Genomic DNA, 23,703 nt, shown 5'->3' on the forward strand with positions numbered 1-23,703 from the left:
GTTACCCTCCGTGCGACAAACCTCTCGCGTTTGAGTCCCCGTAGCCGATCCTCGTGCGATGGAAATCCTTCCTCCAGGTTCCGGAGCACCCCACTATTGCTGGAAATTCCTAACAAGATATCCTTTAGCCGTCCTGACTTGTCATACTCCCACACAGTGAAGCAGCACACGGGGGCAATGCACTCCCCTCGCCGCCATCTTCCTTCTCCTCAAAAAATATTTTAGATGGTAATATATTACTGCATTAGAAAAGAGTGATGTAAATGCAATTTCAATTATTAGAGTTGTGACTGATTATTTTAAAGAGAGTATCAAAAGCTGTGTGCAGTGGTGCATGCCTGTAATTCTGGAGTCTTCTGAAGTTGTGGTGAAAGATCACTAGTTCAAAGCCAGCCAAACTCAGCAACTTAGTGAGTCTCTAAGAAACTCCACAAAACCCTTTTTCTATATAAAATATTTTATAAAGGGCTGAGGATGTTTTTTTAGCAGAAAAGCATTCCTGGGTTCAATCATTTCCTGGCTTTCAGGATGCTTAGTGTTCCCCATATACATATATTTTTCAGCTGCAGTGTAGCACAGAAACCCCACTCTCTCTACACAATCTTCTCTCCATCCAAATAGCTGTTCCTCCTTGACTCACATTTTAGCTCTCATTACACAGACTGCTTGGGTTTGGGCTGGAACTCAGATACACACACACACACCACACTGAATTAATTAGTAAGTAGGAAGATCCCATTCTTGAAAACCACAGTAAAAATATTTAATTATTTTCCTGCCTTACATTCTTTCTTATCACCTTCATTAGGAACCTCTCATGCTGCCTCCTCCGCAGCCACTACCGCCCTATATGCCCTTTAAAATGACATTTTTTTTTGTATAAATGGACACAATACCTTTATTTTATTTATTTATCTTTATGTGGTACTGAGAATTGAACCCAGGGCCTCACACATGCTAGGCAAGTGCTCTACCACTGAGCTACAGCTCCAGCCCTAAAATGACATTTTAAACACATAGTAATATTCAAATCATTTAATTTTTATTTCTTAGGGTATAAATTCTCTCATTCATTCACAATTCACTTATTTGTGCGACTGTTTATTTTTACTTTGCTCATTATCAATATAGATTGTTTACTATTGGAGTCCTGTGTGTTGGGAGTTAAAGAAGTATTCTATTAGCTAGTTTTAATTTGATTTTATAGGAACTATAAATATATCCAGATTCGATACCAGATTTTTAGTAAATTTTTCATTTGGAATCCCTATGCCATGAGTGCACTGTGACGTGGACCCCATACTTATGTGTATAATAGACAGTGGGATTCTAATTTCTTGTGGATGGGTCTTCCAACCATATCCCTGGTCAGCTTTCTTGATGATTCTCTGCAATAGTGGATTGAGTTTTTCTAAACCAAGTTTCAGAAATTGCTTTATGTAGGTAATTCAGTTTCCATTTCCCTGTATATGTGGGCATGTTATCAGAATTTATCCTTACATATTTGAATGTTTTAGTTTCCAACTATAAAATCCTGATTCTTAGTGATGCAGTGTAGCTTTAGCTTTGTTTATCATCCTAAATATGTGTTTCATTTATATCACCTAGAGACTTACCTTTCTTATATTTAGGTTGGATATGTCTTTTTATAATATATGTTATTCATGGTAATCAGATATTTACAGTCTTTTCCAAAATTGATGTAATATATGTAAAAATAAAGAATTAATATTCAACTTATGATATTAAAATATAGCTATGGGAGACAAATTCCTGCCTTCTTTTGGCCCCCTCTTTTTTTAATTGAAAGGTACTTTGTTAAAATTCTGAATGCCATCTTGAATATAATCCTCATAAATTATCAGTATCAGGTATAGAATAAGTTCCTAAAAGCTTCTTAAAGAAAAATCACAATAGTGAGAAGAAATGCAGTAACAACAACTAAAATACTGACAGGTATTATAATAATGTTATATTTTTATATACTATCAATAAATTAAAATATGGAACAATGCTTTTTAAATTTTTTATTTTATTTTTAATTCTGATTTGTTATATATGATGGCAGAATGAAATTCATTTCATATCACACATATAGCGCACAGGTTTTCAAGACACTGGTTGTACACAAAGTATTTTCACACTGTGTCTTATACATGTACTTAGGGTAATGATGTCTAACTCATTCCATCGTCTTTGCTTTCCCCTTACCCACTTCTTTCCCCTCCCTCCCCTTTGCCGTACCTAAAGTTTCTTCATTCCTTCCATGCTCCTCCAGCCCATTGCCATTATACATCTGCATCCTCATATCAAAGAAAACATTGGGCCTTTGGTTTTTGAGATTGGCTTGATTCACTTAGCATTATATTCTCCAACCTCATCCATTTACCTCCAAATGCCATGATTTTATTCTCTTTTAATGCTAAGTAATGTTCCATTGTGTGTATACCAAATTTTCACTATCCATTCATCTACTGAAGGGCATCTAGATTGGTTCCATGACTTGCCATTTTTTATATCATTTGGAATAAAAGATGCCATTTTTTATATCATTTGGAATAAAAGATGTGAGGAAAGAGAAGGAAGGAGCTGAGAATGGTTCTGAGATTTTTGGAAAAGTAGAGGTGCAACTTAATGAAAAGGGGTAATTTGTAGATAGAACAGATGTTAGTATGGAAATTAAGAGCATGGGTTGCATATATGAAGTTTGAGATAGCTATATTGGATATCTAAGATGGCAAGTAGAAAGATGGGCCTGGTTATATAATTTTGGGAGTTAGCAGCATAAATACAGTCAATAAAGGCAGGATATTAGAGAAGATCATATAATGAATGAGTATAGATAGAAAAGAATAGAGACATGAGTCTGGGGTTCTGCCATTGTCTAGAGATCAGGTAGATGTGGAATGACCAGAAATGGACATTGAGCAAGAGTAGCCCATGAGGCAGAAAGAGAATTAGAAGAAAAATAATGACCCTTCAAAGCTGTAAATAAAATGACATAAGAAGCTAGGGGACTGATTATTTTGTCAAATGTTTCTGATAGATTAGATAAGATGTGGAATGAAAATTGGAGTTTGTGATGTGGGAGTCAATATAACTTCTTCTGCCTGATGACAAGAGCTTAGAGCACCTCAGAGCATCTGGTTACCTTAAAAATCATTTAACTCTTTACAGATAAGGATCAGGAGAATGACTTCTCATATACACACTCTCTTGGTTTCAGAATATATGTGTGATTTCAAAATAATGATGTTTTTAAAGAGACATGAATTGATAAGTCCATACTATTACCTTGAAAGTCTGTACTCAGATTTTACTGTTCTCTGGTAAGTCATTTCTGTGACACCTACTTCAGAATTGGTTTAAGAACTGTATTACTAGTTGCACATGGAAAAGAACCATATTTCATATAATTGGTAGTTCTAGTTGTGCTTTGGTTTCTGGTAGCTTCTCTTATAGAATAACATTTTGCCTTTGGGAAAAAAATCAAACCTACCGCCAAGAAGAATATGACTTGCCATTTTTTATATCATTTGGAATAAAAGATGCAAGCTCAGAATAAAGGTATATACAACAGATTTTATCAACAACTTATCAATGGAAAAAAGTTGTACTCCCGCAAGAAAAGAAGGCTATCCTTATTTATGTAAAAAAATCTGGTGTTGATATAAATACTGGAGGTAAAAAATAAAATAGTTTTGCTAGCCTACATTTCCATAAATACACTGATTATTCCTTTAGTTGTTCTCTTTAGTATCTTTTGGGAGACTAATTAATTTCTATTCTATGTTTGTGTCAGAGGGGCTGAATTATCAATTACAACCTACATATAATCACAATTAGGAGTATAAGACTTCTAGATGCTGAAAGATTTTAAAGATTAAACCAACTATATCTGTGAACTATTTATTCTTTGTTCCAAGAGGAATTTGGAAATTGAGAGTCTATGCTCTCATTAGAGTTCTCAGAGACGTGGTGATAATTTAATTGCAAAGTATCATTATTCAAATGATAGGGAAATTTATTAGTTTGTCAGTCTTATATTACTGTAAAAAATACCTTAGATAATCAACTTAAAAAGAGATTTTTAAGGTTCAGATTCAGAGATTCTAGTTCATAGTCAATTGACTTTATTGCTTTTGACATGTGGTAAGGCATTGTACCATAGCAGGGAGCTCATGGTGGAGCAACTTGCTCACTTTAAGGTGTTTAGGAAGCAAAGAAAGAGGAAGATTAGGGAATATTTCCTTCAAGAGCACACCACTTCCTTTCACTAGGTCTTACCTTCTAAAGGTTCCACTGCTTTTCAATAGCACCATAGGTTGAAGATAAATTCTTTCACATATGAGTTTTTGAGGGACATTCAAGATCTGAGTGATACTAATTAGTTATTTTTAATGAATGAAAGTATTCAAAGTTAGACAAAAATTACTCATGATTGTCAGATGTTAGAGTAACTAACGAAAAAATTTTGTAAAGATTGATTAAATTAAAAGCAAAGCGATCTATATACATGGTCAAAAAAGTATAAAATAAAAGATTTCTTTCTTCTTCTTTACATGTATAAAGCTTGCTTATATATACACACAAGGAACAAGAACATAGTAACTGGAATAATTACATATATATGTTATACACACATACATACATACATACATACATACATAATATGTCTCTGCATCTTACTTTTTTAAGCCTAACCTTTTTGAGATATTTTATTGTATAATAATATGTATGACTATAAAACATTACTTCTATGTGTTCCATCTGTGGTTGTACTAACATTTATTAAATGATGGACAATTTTAGAGTGTTTCAAGTTCTTTACTATCAAAAAAAGTTATATAATGAAAATATTTAGAGTTATATCTTAGAGTCCACTGGAAAGTGTAAGGGAAATTCATATTGGTAGAGTGAGTTGTTGGCTACCATCAAATTGAAATGGATGACATCATGTTAAGTGAAGTAAGCCAGACTCAGAAATCAAGGGTCGAATATTCTCTCTCATTTGTGGAAGCTAGACCAAAATAAGGGAAAGAAGTTTGGGGAGGGATAGGATATTATAAAGGTACAGGGAAAATCAGTGGAGTAATCAGTGGAGTAGAAGAAGGAGATTAAGATTAAGAGGGAGGAAAGTGGGATGGAGAAGGAGAGAAAATGTGTATTCAATATAACAAAATTTGTTTTGTGCTTATATAAATATACCATAGGGAATTTCACCTATATGTATATGTAGAAAGTACTTATCAAAATAAATGAGTGAAAGAAAGATCAGTAGAAAGAGGAAGGAGAATAGGAGGAGGAAATATGGGAGGGAAAGGGGGGCATTGGGACTGGAATGGAGTAAATCAAATGCCATGCATGTATGCTTTTTGTCAAAATTAACCCAACTTCTATGCATACCCATGATTTGGTAATAAAAAATAAGAAAACTGGATGCCTCTCTTTATAGTCACAGCAATGTAATATGAAAATTCTTGTTTTTTCTCTTTGTTACTTGTGTGCCTATTATATAACTTTTTCTATTTTCAAACATGGTAAGCAAAAGCCATATACATATGGCTTTGTCCCTTTGTCCAATTTATCTATTTTTGTTTTTGGTGTTCATGCTTTTGGAATCATGTCTAAACATCTATTGCCAAATCCAAAGTGTGCTAGTCAGCCTTCCATTACTGTCACAAAATACCTGAGATAATCAACTTAGACAGAGGAAAGATTTATTTTGGCTCACAGTTTTGGAAGTTTCAGTTTTGTGGTTAGACAGACACATTGATTTTGAGCCTGTAATAAGGCAATATATCATGAGGGGGAGCTCTCAGCAAAGCCAAGCCATTTATTTCATAGTTGGGATGATAGTGAAAAAGGAGGAGGAAGGGACTGGGGTCCCACAATTCTTATTGAGGACATGCCCTTGATGATGTAAAACGTCCTGCTAGGCTCTACCTCTTAAAGGTTCCATCACATCTAAATAGCAAACCAGTCTGTGTACTAAACCTTTAATACACGAACCTTTGGGGAATATTCCAAATCCAAACTATTGGAGAAAATTATGAAGATTTCTGTTTACTTTTTAAAGTTTTATAATTTTAGTTCTTATTTTCTATCTTTGAACCAGTTTGAGTTAATTTTTGTATATGTTGCAAAGTAGGGGTCTGATTTCATTCTTATGCATACAGATAGCCAGTTGTCCCAGTTTTATTTATTAAAGAGAATTTTATTTATTTATCCTATTAAATGGTTTTTACACCCTTGACAAAAATCGATTGGTCAAAAATTTGACTTCTTTCTGGTTTCTATTCTGTCTGCTTGGTCCATATATCCATTGCTTTTTGATTTGCATTTCTTTTTTGGGGAATGAGATTGATCAGATTTCATGTTTCCTTACTATTTCTTTTTGTCGTGATCTTCTTGTTTATAGCTTTCTCTATTCTTAAGTGTTATTAGATGTTTTTTTCTTGATTTTTACATACTATGCAAATTACAAAAGTTAGTCTTTTATCATAGCCAATGGAAATATTTCTTTATGTTTATTTATTTTTCACCTTTAATGTAGTGGAATTAATTTTTTAGATCATTGTGTATATTTTTTTATTCTGACTTCAGGGTTATATGTACTTCCTTTCCTGTGAAAAGAATATAAATAAATTGTTTCTAGAACTTTTACGATTTTGTTTCTTCCTTTTAAAGTTTCACTTTTTAAATGAAAGTGACACACCCTTTTTAATATTTTTAAACTAAATTTGTGCCTATAAAAAATTGATTATTTTGTCTTTTCTTACCATCCCTTTAGTTTCTTTTTCCTGTGAGATAGTTGAGTTTAATTCTCTAATGGGTCCTTTTTCACACCTGGATTCATGTTAATGCAGACATATTCATAAGACTTTTGACTTTTATGTTAGTATGTGTGTGGGTATGTAGAGGAATGAGAGGACTTTTGAAACAGAAACCTGATACATATATTTAAAAATGTAGTGTAAGATAGTTTATAATATCTGAAAGTTTATTCTAAAAAGAAATGATTTTGGATAGTGAATGACTTTAAAATTTTACTTGCAGTCTTTTAATCTCTTTTTTATATAGAAATAAAATGAATAGTTGTACATAATTTTTGATTACCTTATCTCCACCTCAACACAAGGCTTACATCATTGGCTTATTCTATCTTTAAGAGATTGTTATTAGCCTGGCGTAGTGACACACACCTGTAATCCCAGTGGCTCTGGAGACTGAGGTAAAAGGATCTTGAGTTCAAAGCAACTCAGCAAGACCTTGTCTCTAAATAAAATGTAAAAAAGGGCTGGGAATGTGGCTCAGTGGTTAAGTGCCCCTGGATTTAATCCCTGGTTCAAAGATAAAAAGAAAAGAAAAAAGAGATTGTTATTTATGACACCTTGCTTTTTACATTTTATGTTACTTGAGAAATACATTATAATGATGCTGCTTAAGAATGTTTTTTTCTGTTTTTAAAATTATTAATGAAAAGTAAATGTGACAATTGACATTCGTGGAGAGCGTATTAACATGAAATTTCAGTGTTCTTTGCTGAAAGAAAAATAAATTCACAAAAGTATTTGAAGTTACAGAGAACTTGTATTGAAAAAGTAAAGGTATTTTAATTGAGAATCTAAATGGTTCTGTTGGTTTCTTGTCATTCTGAGTTAGGGAGTATTGTTAAATTTCTTTGAATATAGCCAGTCCTACTTACAGACCAAGGAGCAGAGGTGCTGACACCAAGACTCCAGGTGGAAGTGACCTGAGGAAAGAGATTTGCAGTACATGCTGACGATACACATGAGGCTTGATGTAAGGTAAATGCTTCTCCTAACTTTCTTCTCATCAAATCAGGATGCTTAGGGCTTAAAATTCATTTGACTACCTCAGATTTCAGCCATGTAAATTAGTCATTGTGTTGCTCCCTATGAAGTTCTGATACTCTTACTTTGTGAAGATTGGTATTACCATAGCATAACAAATGGAAACTTCTTTTAATATTTTGTGGTGTGTGTGTGTGTGTGTATGCAGCGCATCCATGTGCACATACACACTTTAATTCTGTCCTTCAACCATGCCACCTTCATCTCAGTGCTTCTTATTATATAACTTACTTTTTCCTTATCTCATTTTTATACTTATTCGCCCTTCTTTTTACTTGACTTTTAATCAAATTGTTTTTTCCAATAATACCTATAGCCTTTTTCTTGAAAAAAAATATTTTTAAATATTTACTTTTTGGGTGCAGATGGACACAACACAATGCCTTTACTTTTATGTGGTGCTGAGGATCAAACCCGGGTCTCGCCAGTGCTAGGCGAGCACTCTACCATTGAGCCACAATCCCAGCCCCCTTGAATATATTTTTTTTAAGCTTAAAAGAAAATGGTGAAACCTTACTTATAATTGCATTGCCGTTTTTTTGTAAGGACAAATTCAGAATTCCAGGATCAAATATATAACTGACAAGGTACACAAAAAAACTCTAAGAGGTAGTTGGTGATTGTTCATGGAAGGTGGTGGTGATATGTAACAGATAATGTAATCTTATAAAAAAAGACAATAATACAACTCTTTGTTTATAATTTTGCCATTTGTAATAGCCTCAACGAGGCAAAACTGAATGATTTGAGTTTCACAAATTTTTCCTCTTCCATACCCTGTTGAAGATCTAATAACACCAAAATCAGAAAAAAGAAGCATCTGGAGAGAAAAAAAGAAGCAAGGAACCCAAAATATACCCAACAGATTGGATCATCAACCACCAAATGACCCATGAGTTTGCTGAGTACATTTCTAAACTAGATATATTTATTTTTTGCTGCATTTGTGGGGATTAGAAAGTTATTTTATATGTACATATATTTTAATAATTTGGTAGATGTGTAAATTTCTCATAGTTTTATCATTTGCTTCCATAATATACAGAGTGATATGAAATTTAGTTTTTAAAAGAAAATATATTGGCAGCTGAAAGGTTGGTACTAGGGTTCAAGGTACGGATGAAAATATTACTGGTCATCAATACCTACAATCACTGGACCTTAGCAGAATATGTCTCTGTTTGATTTTGCTTCTGTGAAATACCATTTTCTTAAACTTAGGAAGTCTGCAAGAGGCTGGAGCATAGCTCAGTGATAGAGCACTTTTGTAGCATGCATGAGTCCTGGGTTCCATACTCAGCAACACACACACACACACACACACACACACACAGAACTCTTCATCTACGTGCTACACAGCAGTACTATATTTTTGCTCTGCTTATTTACCAATAGTTGTTAGCATATTATAAGGCAAAGTATATCAAGTACGAAATCACTAGTCATATACTTTCTAATTTCAACCTTGCTGCTAACCTTGTAGACTGGATAAGTCATTTATTCGCTTTGTAACTCAGACTTTTATTCAAAATAGTTTGATTACACTCATTATTTTAAATAAGTTTTATTGGAAAACAGATCTTAAAAGGGAAGGATTTATTCTTACCTCAAAATTGGCGAATCAAATCAGCTGTGGTATATATGCATTCAAACAGTCAGAAAACATTAATAATGCTTAAGTTTGTTATGTTGTTTTCTTTTCCTACTACATCCTAGAGCTAAGACTTTGCAAATATATCACAGGAAGAATTTATGTTTTTCCTGGCTCAGCCAGTTGAATGATTGAATGAAAGACAGAAAGTGGTAAAACACACTAGAATTTCTGTCTTGTTATGCAAATTGTAGGCTCACTTTTTCTGCTTGTCTTATCTATAAACCAGCCTCTTCTTAATTTTAAATGCCAACACTCTTAAGATAGATGGATGGACTGACATTACCAATAACATGCCTGGTGGACTTGCTATTTTTTCAGAGCTGGTCATTTAAAGCAGATATGAAAGGCTTTCCTCCTGTGATAGTTGAGGAGGACACCATTATTGTTACTGCTTGTCTACTAAAGTATGAAAGAAGTGAGAATAAGAGGAGAAAAGTTAAATTATGTGGGGAGGTGATTCATCAGAGAACTTGCAACTACCAAGCAAGAACCAAAATGCAAAGCGTTGGCCAGCTTTTCTGCTCTGGCAAAGAACTTCTTATATAATCTGGATCTGAAGTTTCCTAGAATGAACTTGCATTTTCTGAAATTCCCTTCATAGAGAATATCACCATTTAATAATAAACAGTATAATGTATCTAAACACATGAAGCATTTAAAGATCTGGGTTTATTATTATTTCTCTCTTTTGATCTCATTTTTCAGGCAAATTTTGTTGGATGTATTGGCTGATCTCTGCAGCAGGATCAAGAGACTTTATTTATTTATTTTGTTCTTAACATGTATTAATTGTACATTCCATATATGAATGCAGCATAAAGATACATTAATTTCACTAGTCTATTTGTCAGCTTTGATTTTACTGCTTTTTAGTTTCATGTCGTCCTTTTCTTCTTAAAAGGAGTAAATGTATAATTGAGTTGATTGGAAAAAAGCCTAGGTATTTTAAAGACCTACTCCCTGCAAAGATATTTCTTCCTGTAATTCTGTGTTCTGAGGTGGTGATGATAATTAAGATGCCCTACTTTCTATCCAGGGAATGGTAGGTCATCTTGGGACAAAGAGTTAAGATGCTAAACTATCAAAGGAGCAAAGAGAACAATTACTGTTATACAACATTAAAGAAGCTTAGTATTATAAAATTAAAAGGTGTTTAATTTCCAGAATGATTTCTTATAAAACAGAATCTGTATATTAGGAGGATTTGTGAAAACAATGTGTTTTAGAAATTAAGAGAGGAGTCTGGCATCAGACTGCCTTGGGTTTGAATCCATATTTCCTTACAATTTATTTGCTTATGTGATCTTGCCCTTGTCTGGCTGGCTAAGCTTTAGCTCCTTTATCTGTAAACTGGTTTTCTGTGAGATTCAAGTGTTGTTATACCTAGGGAGTGTCCAATATAAAACCTGTCATGTTATGAATTTGAATACATAGCTGTTAAGACCACTAGTATTTAAAGTATTCAGACATGTTTTGTTTCACCTTTTATTATGTGTTTCTGGGTAAATTTTTGCAAGGAGTTTTAACTCATACAGTTTCAATTGGCAAATTTACTATAGTAATGCCACTGAAAATATTTGAATCCATATATAAATGTAATGGACTCAACTTATAACCAAAGTTATTTTGGAGTGCATATAGCTCTAGAGGCTCTCACAGTAAATCTTCTAATAATTTTTTTTGTTCTGATGAGTATTTTTCCATTTGAGGCACTTCCCTTGGGATACTGAATTCTTATTGAAAAACATGGAGAAATGAGTTTGGGAACATAGACTGGCAATTCTGAAATTATAAACATGCTGGCAGCATAATTAAACTTACATTGAACCTTAATGGCCAGGAGAAATGATAAAAAATTTCCTTGATGGAATTTGTACCTTATAATTTGTCTGGGTACCTTTATATTGATATGCTTGATTTGTATGTAGAGCAGGCAATTGTGCAGTATGCACATGCACGCGCACACACACATACACACACAAAATACAGAGTATCAAACCTAGGGCCTTATGCAAACTAGGCAGGTAATCTACTATTGATCTACACCCCTAACCCTCATTATCTGTTTTTTAAATTGGTTTTATTAGTGCATTTTAGTTATTCATAATAGTAGGGTTCATTTTGACATAATAATATATGCATGGAATATAATTTGCTCAATTTCAGAGTCTAGTGCTTCCTCTTTATCCTTGCTCTATTCTACTAGTCTTCCTTTTTATTTATTTATTTATTTTAAAATTGGCACTGTATGTATTACATAAAGGTGGAATTCAATGTGGTATATTCATATGTATATGCATATATTTACATGCATAATTTTGTTAGTTTCATTCTGTAGATCCTTCCTTTTTCCATCCCTCTTTCCTTCACCTCAATTGTCTTCTTCAACTCCATCTTTCCTCTGCTTTTGTGAAATCATCCTCCCACCCTCAACTTTTCTTCCCATAGTTAGCTCTGACTTCTACATATGAGAGAAAAATTCAACCCTTGACATATTTTACTTAGCATGATGTTCTCCAGTTTCATCCATTTACCAAAAAATGCAATGATTTCATTCTTCTTTATGACCAAGACTCCATTGTCCATATATACCACATTTTATTTTTTCTTTCTTCTGTTGACAGACACCTGGGCTGGTTTTATAACATGGCTATTGTGAATTGTACTGCTGTAAACATTGAAATGCTTGTATCATTGTTATGCTAAATTTAGTTATTTTGGATAAATACAAAGAAGTGGGATAGCTGAGTCATATAGTAGTTCCATTCCTAGCCTTTTGGGGAAACTCCAGACTGCTTTCCAAAATGGTTTACTACTTTGTAGCCCTACTAACAATGTATAAGATAACATTTCCCCCACATCCTTGCCAGAATTTGTTATTTATAGTCTTGATGATTGCTGTTCTGACTGAGCAAGATGAAATATCATTGTAGTTTTGATTTGCATTTGCCAGATTACTAGGAATGTTGAACTTTTTTTTATATATTTGTTATTTATATTTCTTCTTTTGAGAATTGTCTTTTTAGTCTTTTGCCCATTTTTTGGTTGAATTATTTGTTTTGATGTGTATATATGTGTGTGTGTGTGAAATTTTTTGAATTCTTTATATATTCTGAATATTAATTTTTTTTCAGAGGAGTAGCTAGCAAAATTTTCTCCCTTTCTGTAGGCTGTCTCATCACAATCTTAATTGTTTCCCTTGCTGTGCAAAAGCTTCTAAAGTTGATGCTGTACCACTTATTGATTCTTGTTTTTATTTCTTGGGCTTTAGGGGTCTTGTGAAGGAAGTTGGCACCTGCTACAATATGTTGGAGTGTTTAGCCTGGGCTTTTTTTTTTTTTTCCTGGAATCTGCAAAATTTCTGTCTTGATTCCTAGGTCTTTGATCCATTTTGCTTGGCTCTTGTGTAAGGTGAGAGGAATCTATTTTTATTCTTGTACATATTAATGTATCCAGTTTTCCCAGCATTATTTGTTGAAAAGTCTCTTTTCTCCAGCGTATATTTTTGGCACCTTTGTGAAGTATCAGATGCCTGTATCTATGGGGGTTTTCTCTATGAATTCTATTCTGTTCTACTGGTCTTCATGTCTTTTTTGATGCCAATACCATGCTATTTTTGCTATGATAGCCCTAAAGTATAATTTCAGAGCAGATATTGTAATGCCTCCAGTATTCCTTAGGGTTGCTTTGCCTATTTGAGTCTCTTATTGTTCCAAATGAATTGTAAAACTGTTTTTATTCTGGTTCTGTGAAGAATGTCACTGGTATTTTGATGAGGATTTTACTGAATTAAATAACACTTTTGGTTATATGGTCATTTTGACAGTATTAATTCTGCCTATCCATCTTCTAAGGCCTTCTTCAATTTCTTCATTCAGTGTTCTATAATTTTTGTTGTAGAGGCCTTTCACCTCCTTGGTCAGATCTATTCCCATGTATTGTATCTTATTTTTTGAGATTATTGTGATTGGGTTAGCTTTCCTGCTTTATTTCTTGGCATATTCATTACTGGAGTCTAGGAAAGCTATTGAATTATGAATGTTGATTTTGTATCCTGTTACTTTGCTGAGTATGTTATCAGCTCTAGAAGGTTTCTGGTGGAGTTTTTTGGGTTTTTCGTATCGATCATCAAAGAGAGATAATTTGACCTATTTTCCTATTTGCATTACATTCTTCTTCTTCTTATTATTATTGCTCTGGGTAGAGTTGCAAGAACTATATCCATAGGAGTAGGGAGAGTGGACAGACTTGTCTTGTTCCTGATTTTAGAGTAAATGCTTTCTCTATTCAGTAAGATTTTGGCTTTGTGTTTGTTTTATATAGCCTGTATAATGTTGAGATTAATTCCTTCTATCGCTACTTTTTCTAGAGTTTTTGACATGAATTGGTATTTTTTAAGGCCTTTCTGCATCTGTTGAGATCATTACATTATTCTTGTCCTTAATTCTATTTATGTGGTGAATTGCATTTTTTGATTTGTGTATGTTGAACCAAACTTGCATCCCTGGGATAAAACCCACTTGATCATGGTATACTATCTTCTTGATGTGCTTTTTAATTTTTTTAGTTGAACATAGACACAATATTTTGTTTTACTTATTTATTTATTGTATGTAGTGCTGAGGATCAAACCCAGTGCCTCATGTGTGCAAGGCAAGCGCTCTACCACTGAGCCTCAATCCCAGCCCCTCTTAATGTGTTTCTGAATGTGGTTTGCTAAATTTTATTGAGGAGTTTTGCATCTATGTTCTTCAAGGATATTGATCGGTAGTTTTCTTTCCTTTATATGTCTTTGTCTGATTTTGGCATCAGGATTATACTGGCTTCATAGAATGAATTTGGCAGTGTTCCTCCTTTACTGTTTAATGGAATCATTTTATTAGACTTGGCATTGGTTCTTTAAAAGTCTGGTAGAAATTACCTGAGACTCCATCTGGTCATGGACTTTTCTGTTAGAAAGCTTTTAATTTCTGCTTCAGTATCATTACTTGCTATTATTTTGTGTTGGTTTTCTTCATCTTCATAATTTGACTTGGTTGTATGTGTCTAGAAATTTGTCAGTATTTTCTGGGTTTTCAAGTTTATTGGAATATAAATTTTCAAAGTAGTTTATAATGATCTTTTGAATTTCAGAAGCATCTGTGATGATATCTCCTTTTCATCTCTAATTTTGTTGATTTGGTTCTTTTCTCTTATCCTTTTGGTTAGTTTGGCTAAGGGTTTATCAGTCTTGTTTATCTTTTAAAAGAACCAACTCTTTGTTTAATTGATTCTTTATATTATTTTTTTAAATTCTCAAGTCCATTAATATTGGCTCTGACCTTAGTTATTTCCTGTCATTTGCTAATTTTTGAGTTAGTTCTTCCTTTTCGAGGGCTGTGAGGTATGATAAGATGATTTATTTGGGTTCTTTCTGTTTTTATTTTTTTTAATGTAGGTACTCAGTGCTTCAAACTTTCTTCTTAGAACACCCTTCATACTGTCCCAGAGATGTTCATTTGTTGTATCTCTGTTTTCATTTGTTTCTAAGAATTTTTAAATTTCTTCCATTTCTTCTATGATCCATTGCTCATTTAAAAGAGGGTTGCTCAATCTCCATGTATTTATGTGGTTTCTATAATTCTTCTTGCTGTTAATTTCTAATTTTATTCCTTTATGATATGATAAGATGTACATATGTTATAAGACCTACATTGTGACCTAGAATATAGTTTATTTTGGAAAAGGTTCCATTAGCTGCTGAGAAGAAGAAGAATTGAACTGTTTGGGGGCAAAATATTCTGTAGATTTCTGTTAGATCCTCTTGATTTGTAGTATTATTTAGGTTGAAACAAACTGTTGATTTTAATGTCTATCTATTGGAGGGAGTGGAATGTTGAAATCATCCCATATTATTGTGCTAGGATCTATCTGGGATTTAATGTCAAGAAGTCTTTGTTTCATGTAATTAGATGTATCAGCATTTAAGGAATAAAAATTTACTATTGTTTTATTTCCTGTTGGATTGTTCCCTTTGCTAGTGTGTAGTGAACTTCTGTGTCTCTTCTGATCAATTTTTGCTTGAAATCTGCTCTGTCAAATATGAGAATAGCTACTCTTGCTTGTTTTCAGACTTCACTTGCATGGAATATTTTTTTCTTTCCTTTTACTTACAGCCTATGGATGTCTTTGCCTATGAGACAAGTCTCTTAAAAACAGCATATATGTGGATCTAATTTTTTAAATCCATTCTGCCAATCTATGTCTTTTAATTGGAGAGTTGAGACCATTTACATTCAGTGCTGTTATAGATAGATGTTTGATATTTCTTGCCATTTTGTTGCATTTTCTATATTTAACTTAATCTTAATTTTCATTTAGATATTTAGATAAAAGCTCTTCTAGAGAGCTTCATCCACTTGGGAGCTCTCTCTCTCTCTCTCTCTCTGTGTTCTGTGTATAATATATCTTTAAGTATTTTTTGTAGTTCTGACTTAGTGGCCATGTTCTTTTACTTTGTTTTTGAAAATTTTCTATTTCTTTTTTGATTCTAAAAGATAATTTTTCTAGATGCAACCCTCTTCACAGGCAATTGTTTTCTTGCTTTTAGGGTCTGAGTTGAGACGTCAGAAGTGAGTCTTATTGGTTTACCATAAATGTGACCTGATATTTTTTCTTTCTAGCTTAATATTCTTTCCTTAAAATATGTTTTAGGCATTTTCATTATGATGTCCCTTGGAGAAGTTCTTTTTTGATTCTGTCCCTTTGGGGTTCTATATGACCCCTTTATGTGTATGTCCAACTGGTTTCTAATGTTTGGAATATTTTCTGCTCTTATTTCACTGAAAATGTTCTTCATGTTTTCAGAGGTCTTGGACTTATATTCCTCGATTTCTAGTTGTTCATGCTTTCAGTCTGGTATTTGTTTGGGGTTTGTGTCTCCTGTATTTTATGCATTAAAGTTTTGTTGGAGATCAAATAGGGCTGTGTCTTGTCTGAGCAAGGTTCACTGTCACTTGACTGAGTTGTGAGTGTAGCGTACTAGCAGGATCTCTACACTGTGAACTTGTCCTATCCCAATCACTTCCCAGGCCATCTTGGAAAGATATGGAATAAGCAATCACATTAATGTTAGATACAAGTATACCGCCTTACATGACTTGTGCCTACTATGATAGCTGTAACACCAACTGCCACACAAAGAGGGATAGTGGAGTCAGTATTTAACATCAGCACCAACAATAATCATCTATGACCTAGATCTGGCCTAAAACAGTAGGTGTCAACTACAATGTCCATCTTATTAACAACCACAACAACATGAGTGGTGGGGAAGCTGGAATTATGTAAACTAAAAGTTCAGAAGATATTAAAATCACAATTTCTTAAGAGAAGAGAAAATGAGGTAGGAAGGCAAGAGATAGTTTGAAATATTTAAAAAAAACAGAGTGGAAGCAGGAGAGAGGTAGCAGGTGACAGCTATAAAGAGGGAACAAAAAATAAAAGTAATAAAGAGACAGTGGAAGAAGAACAAGAGAATTTGGCTATTAGAGGGGAAGAAAGTGAAAAAGTGGTAGTAAGAGGAGCAAAAACAAAGTTAAAACAGAAATATACATCAACCAAAGCAAACCCTTTCTCCCCAGCCTGAATCCCCTGTGCACAATCCTGTTTGCCTGTTTCATTCATGCTAGACCAGGCACACACTGTACCCCATGGCAGGTGTTTGCTGGGACAGGCTTTTTATGAACTCTCATTTTCCTGCCACTGAAAACTGCCACTTGCAAATGGCTTTTGCCTCTACTCCCTCCTACTGAGAGATTCTGAGCAGTTTTTTTTTTTGTTAGCTACACATGACATTACAATGATCTTGGCAATTCATACATTTGAATCAATGGGGTATAATTTCTCATTTTTCTGATTGTACAGATTGCAGAATCACACTGGTCATAGAGTCACCTATATACATATAGCAATCATAATGTCTATTCTATTCTGCTGCCCTTCCTATCCCCCCTTCCCCTCCCTTCCCCTCCCATCATTTCTCTCTATCCAATCTAATGTGACACACTTTTTTTCCCCTCACATCATCATACATGTATTCTGTATAACAATGAGGGTCTCCTTCCATCTTCCATGCAACTCCCCTTCTCCCTCCTTTTCCCTCCCACCTCTCTTCCCGATTTAGTGGTAATCTTCTTCTCATGTTCTTCCTCCCTATCCCATTTTGGGTCACCCCCTTATATCAGAGAAGACATCTGGCATTTGTTTTTTAGGGATTGGCTAACTTCACTTAGCATAATCTGCTCTAATGCCATCCATTTCCCTGCAAATGCCATGATCTTGTTTTTTTTAGTGCTGAGTAATATTCCATTGTGTATAAATGCCACATTTTTTAATTTATTCATCTATTGAAGTACATCTAGGTTGGTTCCACAGTCTAGCTATTGTGAATTGTGCTGCTATAAACATTGATGTGGCTGTGTCCCTGTAGTATGCTCTTTTTAGGTCTTTTGGGTATAGTCCGAGAAGGGGAATAGCTGGGTCAAATGGTGGTTCCATTCCCAGCTTTCCCAGGAATCTCCATACTGCTTTCCAAATTGGCTGTACCAATTTGCAGTCCCACCAGCAATGTATGAGTGTACCTTTTCCCCCACATCCTTGCCAGTACTTATTGTTGTTTGACTTCATAATGGTTGCCATTCTTATTGGAGTGAGATGGTATCTTAGGGTGGTTTTATTTTGTATTTCTCTGACTGCTAGAGATGGTAAGCATTTTTTCATGTATTTGTTGATTGATTGTATGTCCTCCTCTGAGCACTTTTTAATCATCAGCTTGCCCTCTTGTCTCTGGATCAGTTAAGACATGCCTCCTTCCTTATTCCACAGGTTGTCCCATACCAAATATTTGCTGTTTCTCTCTTTTTGTGCCTGTTACTCCTCCCCTCTGCAGTGAACTGGCAGTACTTTCACCTTTGCCATCAGCAAAGCTGGTGTGTCTCTAACATTTTGTTTCTTGTTCTATGTTCAGAGCTTCCAAATTTCTGTGTCTATGATTATTTTACTGTCTGATTATTTATTTCAGTGAATTTCTTCAGTAACCCACCTTGCTGAGAAGCAACACTCATGCTGCTTGAATCTTGAATTGTGGAGCACCTGAAAAGTGCTCCCTTTCTCTAATTCATCATCATCCCATCCTCTACATTTATCTTTTTAAAAGAGATGATAATTTTCTAACAGTGTTAAGGTTGTTCAGTTTATCAAATGGGCCATTCAGTGTCAGATTTAGATTCTTGAGCTGGAATTTAGTGTGAATAGATATGTAAAAATATGTGAAACACTTAAGAAAATTAGAATAATACAAGTCCTACCATGAAGTCTTTTAAACAAAAGTTTTAGGTTTTTGAAAAATTGTGCTCTATTAGTGTAATATGAATTGAATTACATTCTGCAGTCATATATAACTAATTAGATTAAATAAAATAATTTTTTAAAAAATGTTATAGGATTTAGGAATAAGGACTGGAGGAATTGTGCAATACTAGATCATTTGCCTTGCCTGTTTAAGACCCTGAGTTCAATTCTAAGTACCGCCCCCCCAAAAGGTAAATAAATTGTAAGAACAAGAATGTTTATAATAAGATAGTGATATATACACGATCTTTTAGGATCTGGGACTATAACTGCTTTCTAACTCTAAATTGACACTTTTAATATACAAAATAATATACAGTAATCATAACGTCTGTTTTAAAAGTCTGTACTGACCACGTATTCCACATAAATTCACTAAAGCTCAACTAAAGCTGGAATCATTTTTTTTTAAACAAGGGCAGAGAAACTTATAAAATATAAAGGGGAAATAGGAGAAGTTAATTTTCTGTTCATATTTGAATCTATATATCTAGATTTACAGATATAGGAGTATAAATGCAATTATGAATGCATTTATCTGCTTCATAAAACAGATATTTAGGATTTGAGGTTGACAGAGACCGTCCATTTGTTACATAGTGCAGAATGCCTTTCTGATAGACATACTTGGGCTTGAGATGTGATGATTTCAGACCTGGGATTTGGGGGCCAGTCTATGGGGCTGTGGCAAAGGGTCATAGGAATGTTCCAGAGTGAATGATTGGCAGATACACTGACCTTCTTTGTAATATCTTTTATGTGCATTGCTTGGATAAATAAAAGTCAGGATAAGAAAATATTATTGATAGAGAAGCTCAGTGTTATAATGCAGGCAATTATTGTGGCAAGGACACAGAAGGTGAGACCATTGGGGTGTGTTTTGAATCTTAATAACTATAAAGCTTTGAGCAAATATGAATATGATGTTGTTTCTGCCCATTGAGAAATTTACATAGGGAAATGGAAGAACATATACACATGTTCTTGTCCTCTGTTGTAGAAACATCAGTGGAACATGCATAGATAAGTAAAAAAAACGAAAGGAGAAAGAAGGAAGGTTAATGACAGTACATATAAATATTGAAGTAGTCAAGAAAAGATATTGTCCCAAACTTGTTCAATGTAAGAGAAAAGGATTAGCTAATAAAAGTTTGTTATATCCATAAAGGTTGTGAGTACACAGCAGAGCCCTTTTGAAAATTGTTACAAGAATAAATCAGTAAGTGTTTTATTCATTTTTTATTGGTGTTTATACTGTGATATTAAATGTTTTCTTTTTTCTAATGCATGGAATTGTTGATAAAATTATAAATGTAAAGTATTCTGTAACAACTGTTCTAGGTTGCTATCTCCAGTATATCACAAAGTGCACAGCTTTGTATGTTTTGAATATTTAACTATCAATTTTTCCATGATTTGCCTTTTTATTTTGCATCTCCTTAAAATTACTTCTTGTAAAGTGTGGGTAATACAAACAAGTCCCACTGTAAGCCTGTCTAATGAATTGTTTCCTTAGTTGATTGCAGTGCATGCCATAGACTTGGTAAAAGGAAATTAGGTTCTGTGATGGGATTATAAATCATTTTGCTGAGATGTGTGGGAAAGCTGATAGCTTTGAATGGATGAGGAACTTGGGATTCTTAAAAACATGAAAAAACTTTTGATTCTTTATAATATTTTTCATATGCATTGCCTGTCTAAATTATTTTTAATTTAAACAAGACCCACATGTGGCACATGGGCAATGTGCATTCTTTGATCAAAGAAATTCAGGAAGTAGTATAGACTTATTCTATCACACAGTTTTTTCCTAGAGCAATTGAATAGCTAGCCACTACCTCATTTTTAAGTTTTCTAGGAAAACGTCAAACTTTATTTCAACATATTTCTATGAAACTTTGGGGGCTATACATTAAACTGAGAGGTAGGGAACAGGTACTTACAAACCCATACATAAGGTTCCCCATGCTCAGAATGTCTCCCCAAAATTTACTCTCAGAATTATGGTATTAACATCTAAATACTGACTCTCCTACCCTTAACATCAAGATGATGCAGTATTTAATAAGAGGAATGTGGTTTTTACATATTTCTCTTAGAAGTATCATTCTTGATTTTGCACCTGACTTTAGAATGTGACATTTAATATATTTTGTGTTTCAATCAAAATTTACATTTTAGCATGTTAATAAAATCTATAAAATGAAAATTTAGTCCGAGTTTGAAGTTTTTTTTTCTGTTAAAAAATGTCATGGTATTGATTTTTCATAATTTTGCACATCTTGATATTCAGAATATGTAATGAACCAATGAAACAGAAAAATGTAATTGAAAGAATAAAGATTTGTTGGAAATACATGTAAATTTATGAATTTGTTTTTTTAAGTATTCATAAAGTTTATTTTCATGTATACTTTTGTTGATATGTTTAAATATTTTTTCATTTTCAAAGATTGGTTACCAAAATTATTTCTGGTATACTTTTCTCCTATCTTCATGATATTGGCTAAATTTATTTTCATGCATATTTCAAACTTGATGTCTTATTTTACTTTAAAAATACTTCAAATGAGCCAGGCATGATGTCACATGCCTATAATCCCGGTAACTCAGGAGGCTGAGGCATGAGGATTACAAGTTTAAAGGCAGCCTCAAAAATTTAGTGAGGCCCTAAGCAACTTAATGAGACCCTGTCTCAAAAAAATAAAATTAAAATAAAAAGGGCTGTGGATCTGACTCAGTGGCAAAGCAACCTTGGGTTAAATCCTTAGTACCAAAAAACAAAACACAAACAAAAACTTTGAATGTTACTTATTAGTGATAGGTTTTAATAATAATAAAATACAAGGGTTTTCTTTGTTTCTGTATGAAGATCCTGTTTACAGGGAAAATAACATTTTTCAGCACTTTGATACTCATGTTGGGGGATTTAAGAGTAAATATCTAATTAATATGTAATAATGTGGGTAAATTTTCAGAATAAGATTGTAAAGATTCATATGTCATTCAATGGAAGTTAGAAGAATGAGTGATCTTCAAGAATTGTGTGTGGAGGAGAATTTGTCTCTTGTTGGCATACTTGAAGTTCTCTTTTTGGGGGGAAAGAAGCATTTTTTAGGAGTCTAGGGCCAAAAAGATCCAAAAAGTTATGAAAAGTACCAGCATGGCAGGATGCATAGAAATCAAGCAAACAAACTTCAAGGACAAACTGCAACAGAAGAGTAAAGAAGAATGATAAAGAACCTCTGGATCTGGCTTGAAGGAGACAGGAAAGAAGCCTCATTATATGATATCAAGGAAATAAAAGCAGGAGGTTTAGACCCTCATTTGAACAAAGAACAGGGGAGCGAGATAAATATTATGTGAAATAAAGTAATAGCAAGAAAGGAATAGAGGCAAAAAAGTATTTTTTTTAAATGAGAGACTTGTGAACATTTGAAGGAGTTAGTAGGGTGTGAGATATTAAGCCAAAGATAACATAAAACCATAAGTCTATTGAGGGGGAGATGAGAGTGGGAGCAAAGCATCCCTGGGGCAAGAACATGCAGAATCTAGAGCCCAAGTGAAGAAATCAACTCTTAGGAAGAATGTGAGCCATTTCTTTAGGGAGGGGAGTTGTGAAAGGGAATATGAGAAAACATGACACAACCCAAAGCCCAAATATCTTGGAGCTATTTAATGAGAATTTCTATGGGGGTTAGTGAGGAGAGACCAAGAGTTACTATTATTACATTTCACAGAGTCTGAGGCTATGCCATTATAACACCAGATCATGGAATGGCATTGAAAACCCATTCTTTAAAATTCTGTCAGTTAAATTTTTTTTTCCATTTCACATGTATTATCGTTTAGAAATGTTAGAACCAGAAATTAAACAAAATAGGTTCTTTAAAAATATTTATATTTTTAAAGGAAGTCAGTTTTTTGTGTCATTAGTATCTGGTATAAATAATAATTTTAACAAATTAAAATATCATGTATTTAAAGATAGAACTTATGCAATTTTAAATGATAAAAGCTAATCTTTTTCTCTGAAATGATTCCACTGGAGTATAACAGATGCTTTCCATATTTTATTTTAGGCAGCTGGCTCCATTGCTTTGGGCCTGAGGTGATCCTGAAAGAATGCCATGGTAGAAGGGTGTGGCAGTAGAAAGCCACTTACCTCTTGGCAGCAGGGGGAAATGGGGTGGGGGTCAGGGACAAGATATGGTTCCTGAGGGAACACTCCTTAGTTACCTACTTCCTCCAACCAAGACTCCCCTGCCCATAGTTTCCACCACCTCCCAGTATTCATTCAAATTATTAATCGTTCAAATTGATTAATCCACTTATGAGGTCAGAGCTTGTCATTTCCCAAAAATTCTACCTCTAGACATTGCTGCACTTGCACAAAGTTTTCAATACATGAGCTTTTTGGTTCCAGATACAAAACATAATATCATAATATACATAAAAATCCAGGGAGAAGATTCTTTAAAGAAAGTTTTATAATAATTTTTATTGGTGCATTATAATTATACATAATTATGGGCTTCATTATGCCATATTCATACATGTACCTAATTTGATCAGTTTTATTCCCCAGGACCTTCTATTTCCCTCCCTTGCTTTCTTCCCTAATCCTTTGCTCTGCTCTACAAATTTCCCGTTTATTATTGTTACCTTTTTTTCCCCTTTATTATTGTTACCTTTTTTTTAAGATTATATATATATATATATATATATATATATATATATATATATATATAGAGAGAGAGAGAGAGAGAGAGAGAGAGAGAG

The 23,703-nt window shown here is 33.7% G+C and overlaps 1 protein-coding gene across 11 annotated transcripts in view; it reads left to right on the forward strand.

The window, feature by feature from the left end:
* Macrod2 (mono-ADP ribosylhydrolase 2) overlaps window positions 1–23,703 on the forward strand; it is a 1,954,610-nt gene that overhangs the window by 195,198 nt on the left and 1,735,709 nt on the right. The window contains exons 4-5 of one of the 11 annotated variants that reach the window (XR_007350663.1): window positions 7,711–7,811; window positions 8,664–10,366. The exons of 7 other annotated variants lie outside the window; for them this stretch is intronic. Coding sequence is in view for 3 of the 4 variants with exons in the window: in XM_048811896.1 (XP_048667853.1) it covers window positions 7,695–7,786 (92 nt within the window). In the remaining variant the exon portion in view is untranslated. Of the gene's footprint in view, window positions 1–7,694; window positions 10,367–23,703 lie in introns of those variants that run through there. 3 more of the 11 variants (XM_048811896.1, XM_048811895.1, XM_048811897.1) reach the window with 3 other exon arrangements.

Source organism: Marmota marmota, unplaced genomic scaffold, assembly GCF_001458135.2.
Source record: "Marmota marmota marmota unplaced genomic scaffold, marMar, whole genome shotgun sequence".
In the NCBI taxonomy this organism is placed as follows: domain Eukaryota; kingdom Metazoa; phylum Chordata; class Mammalia; order Rodentia; family Sciuridae; genus Marmota; species Marmota marmota.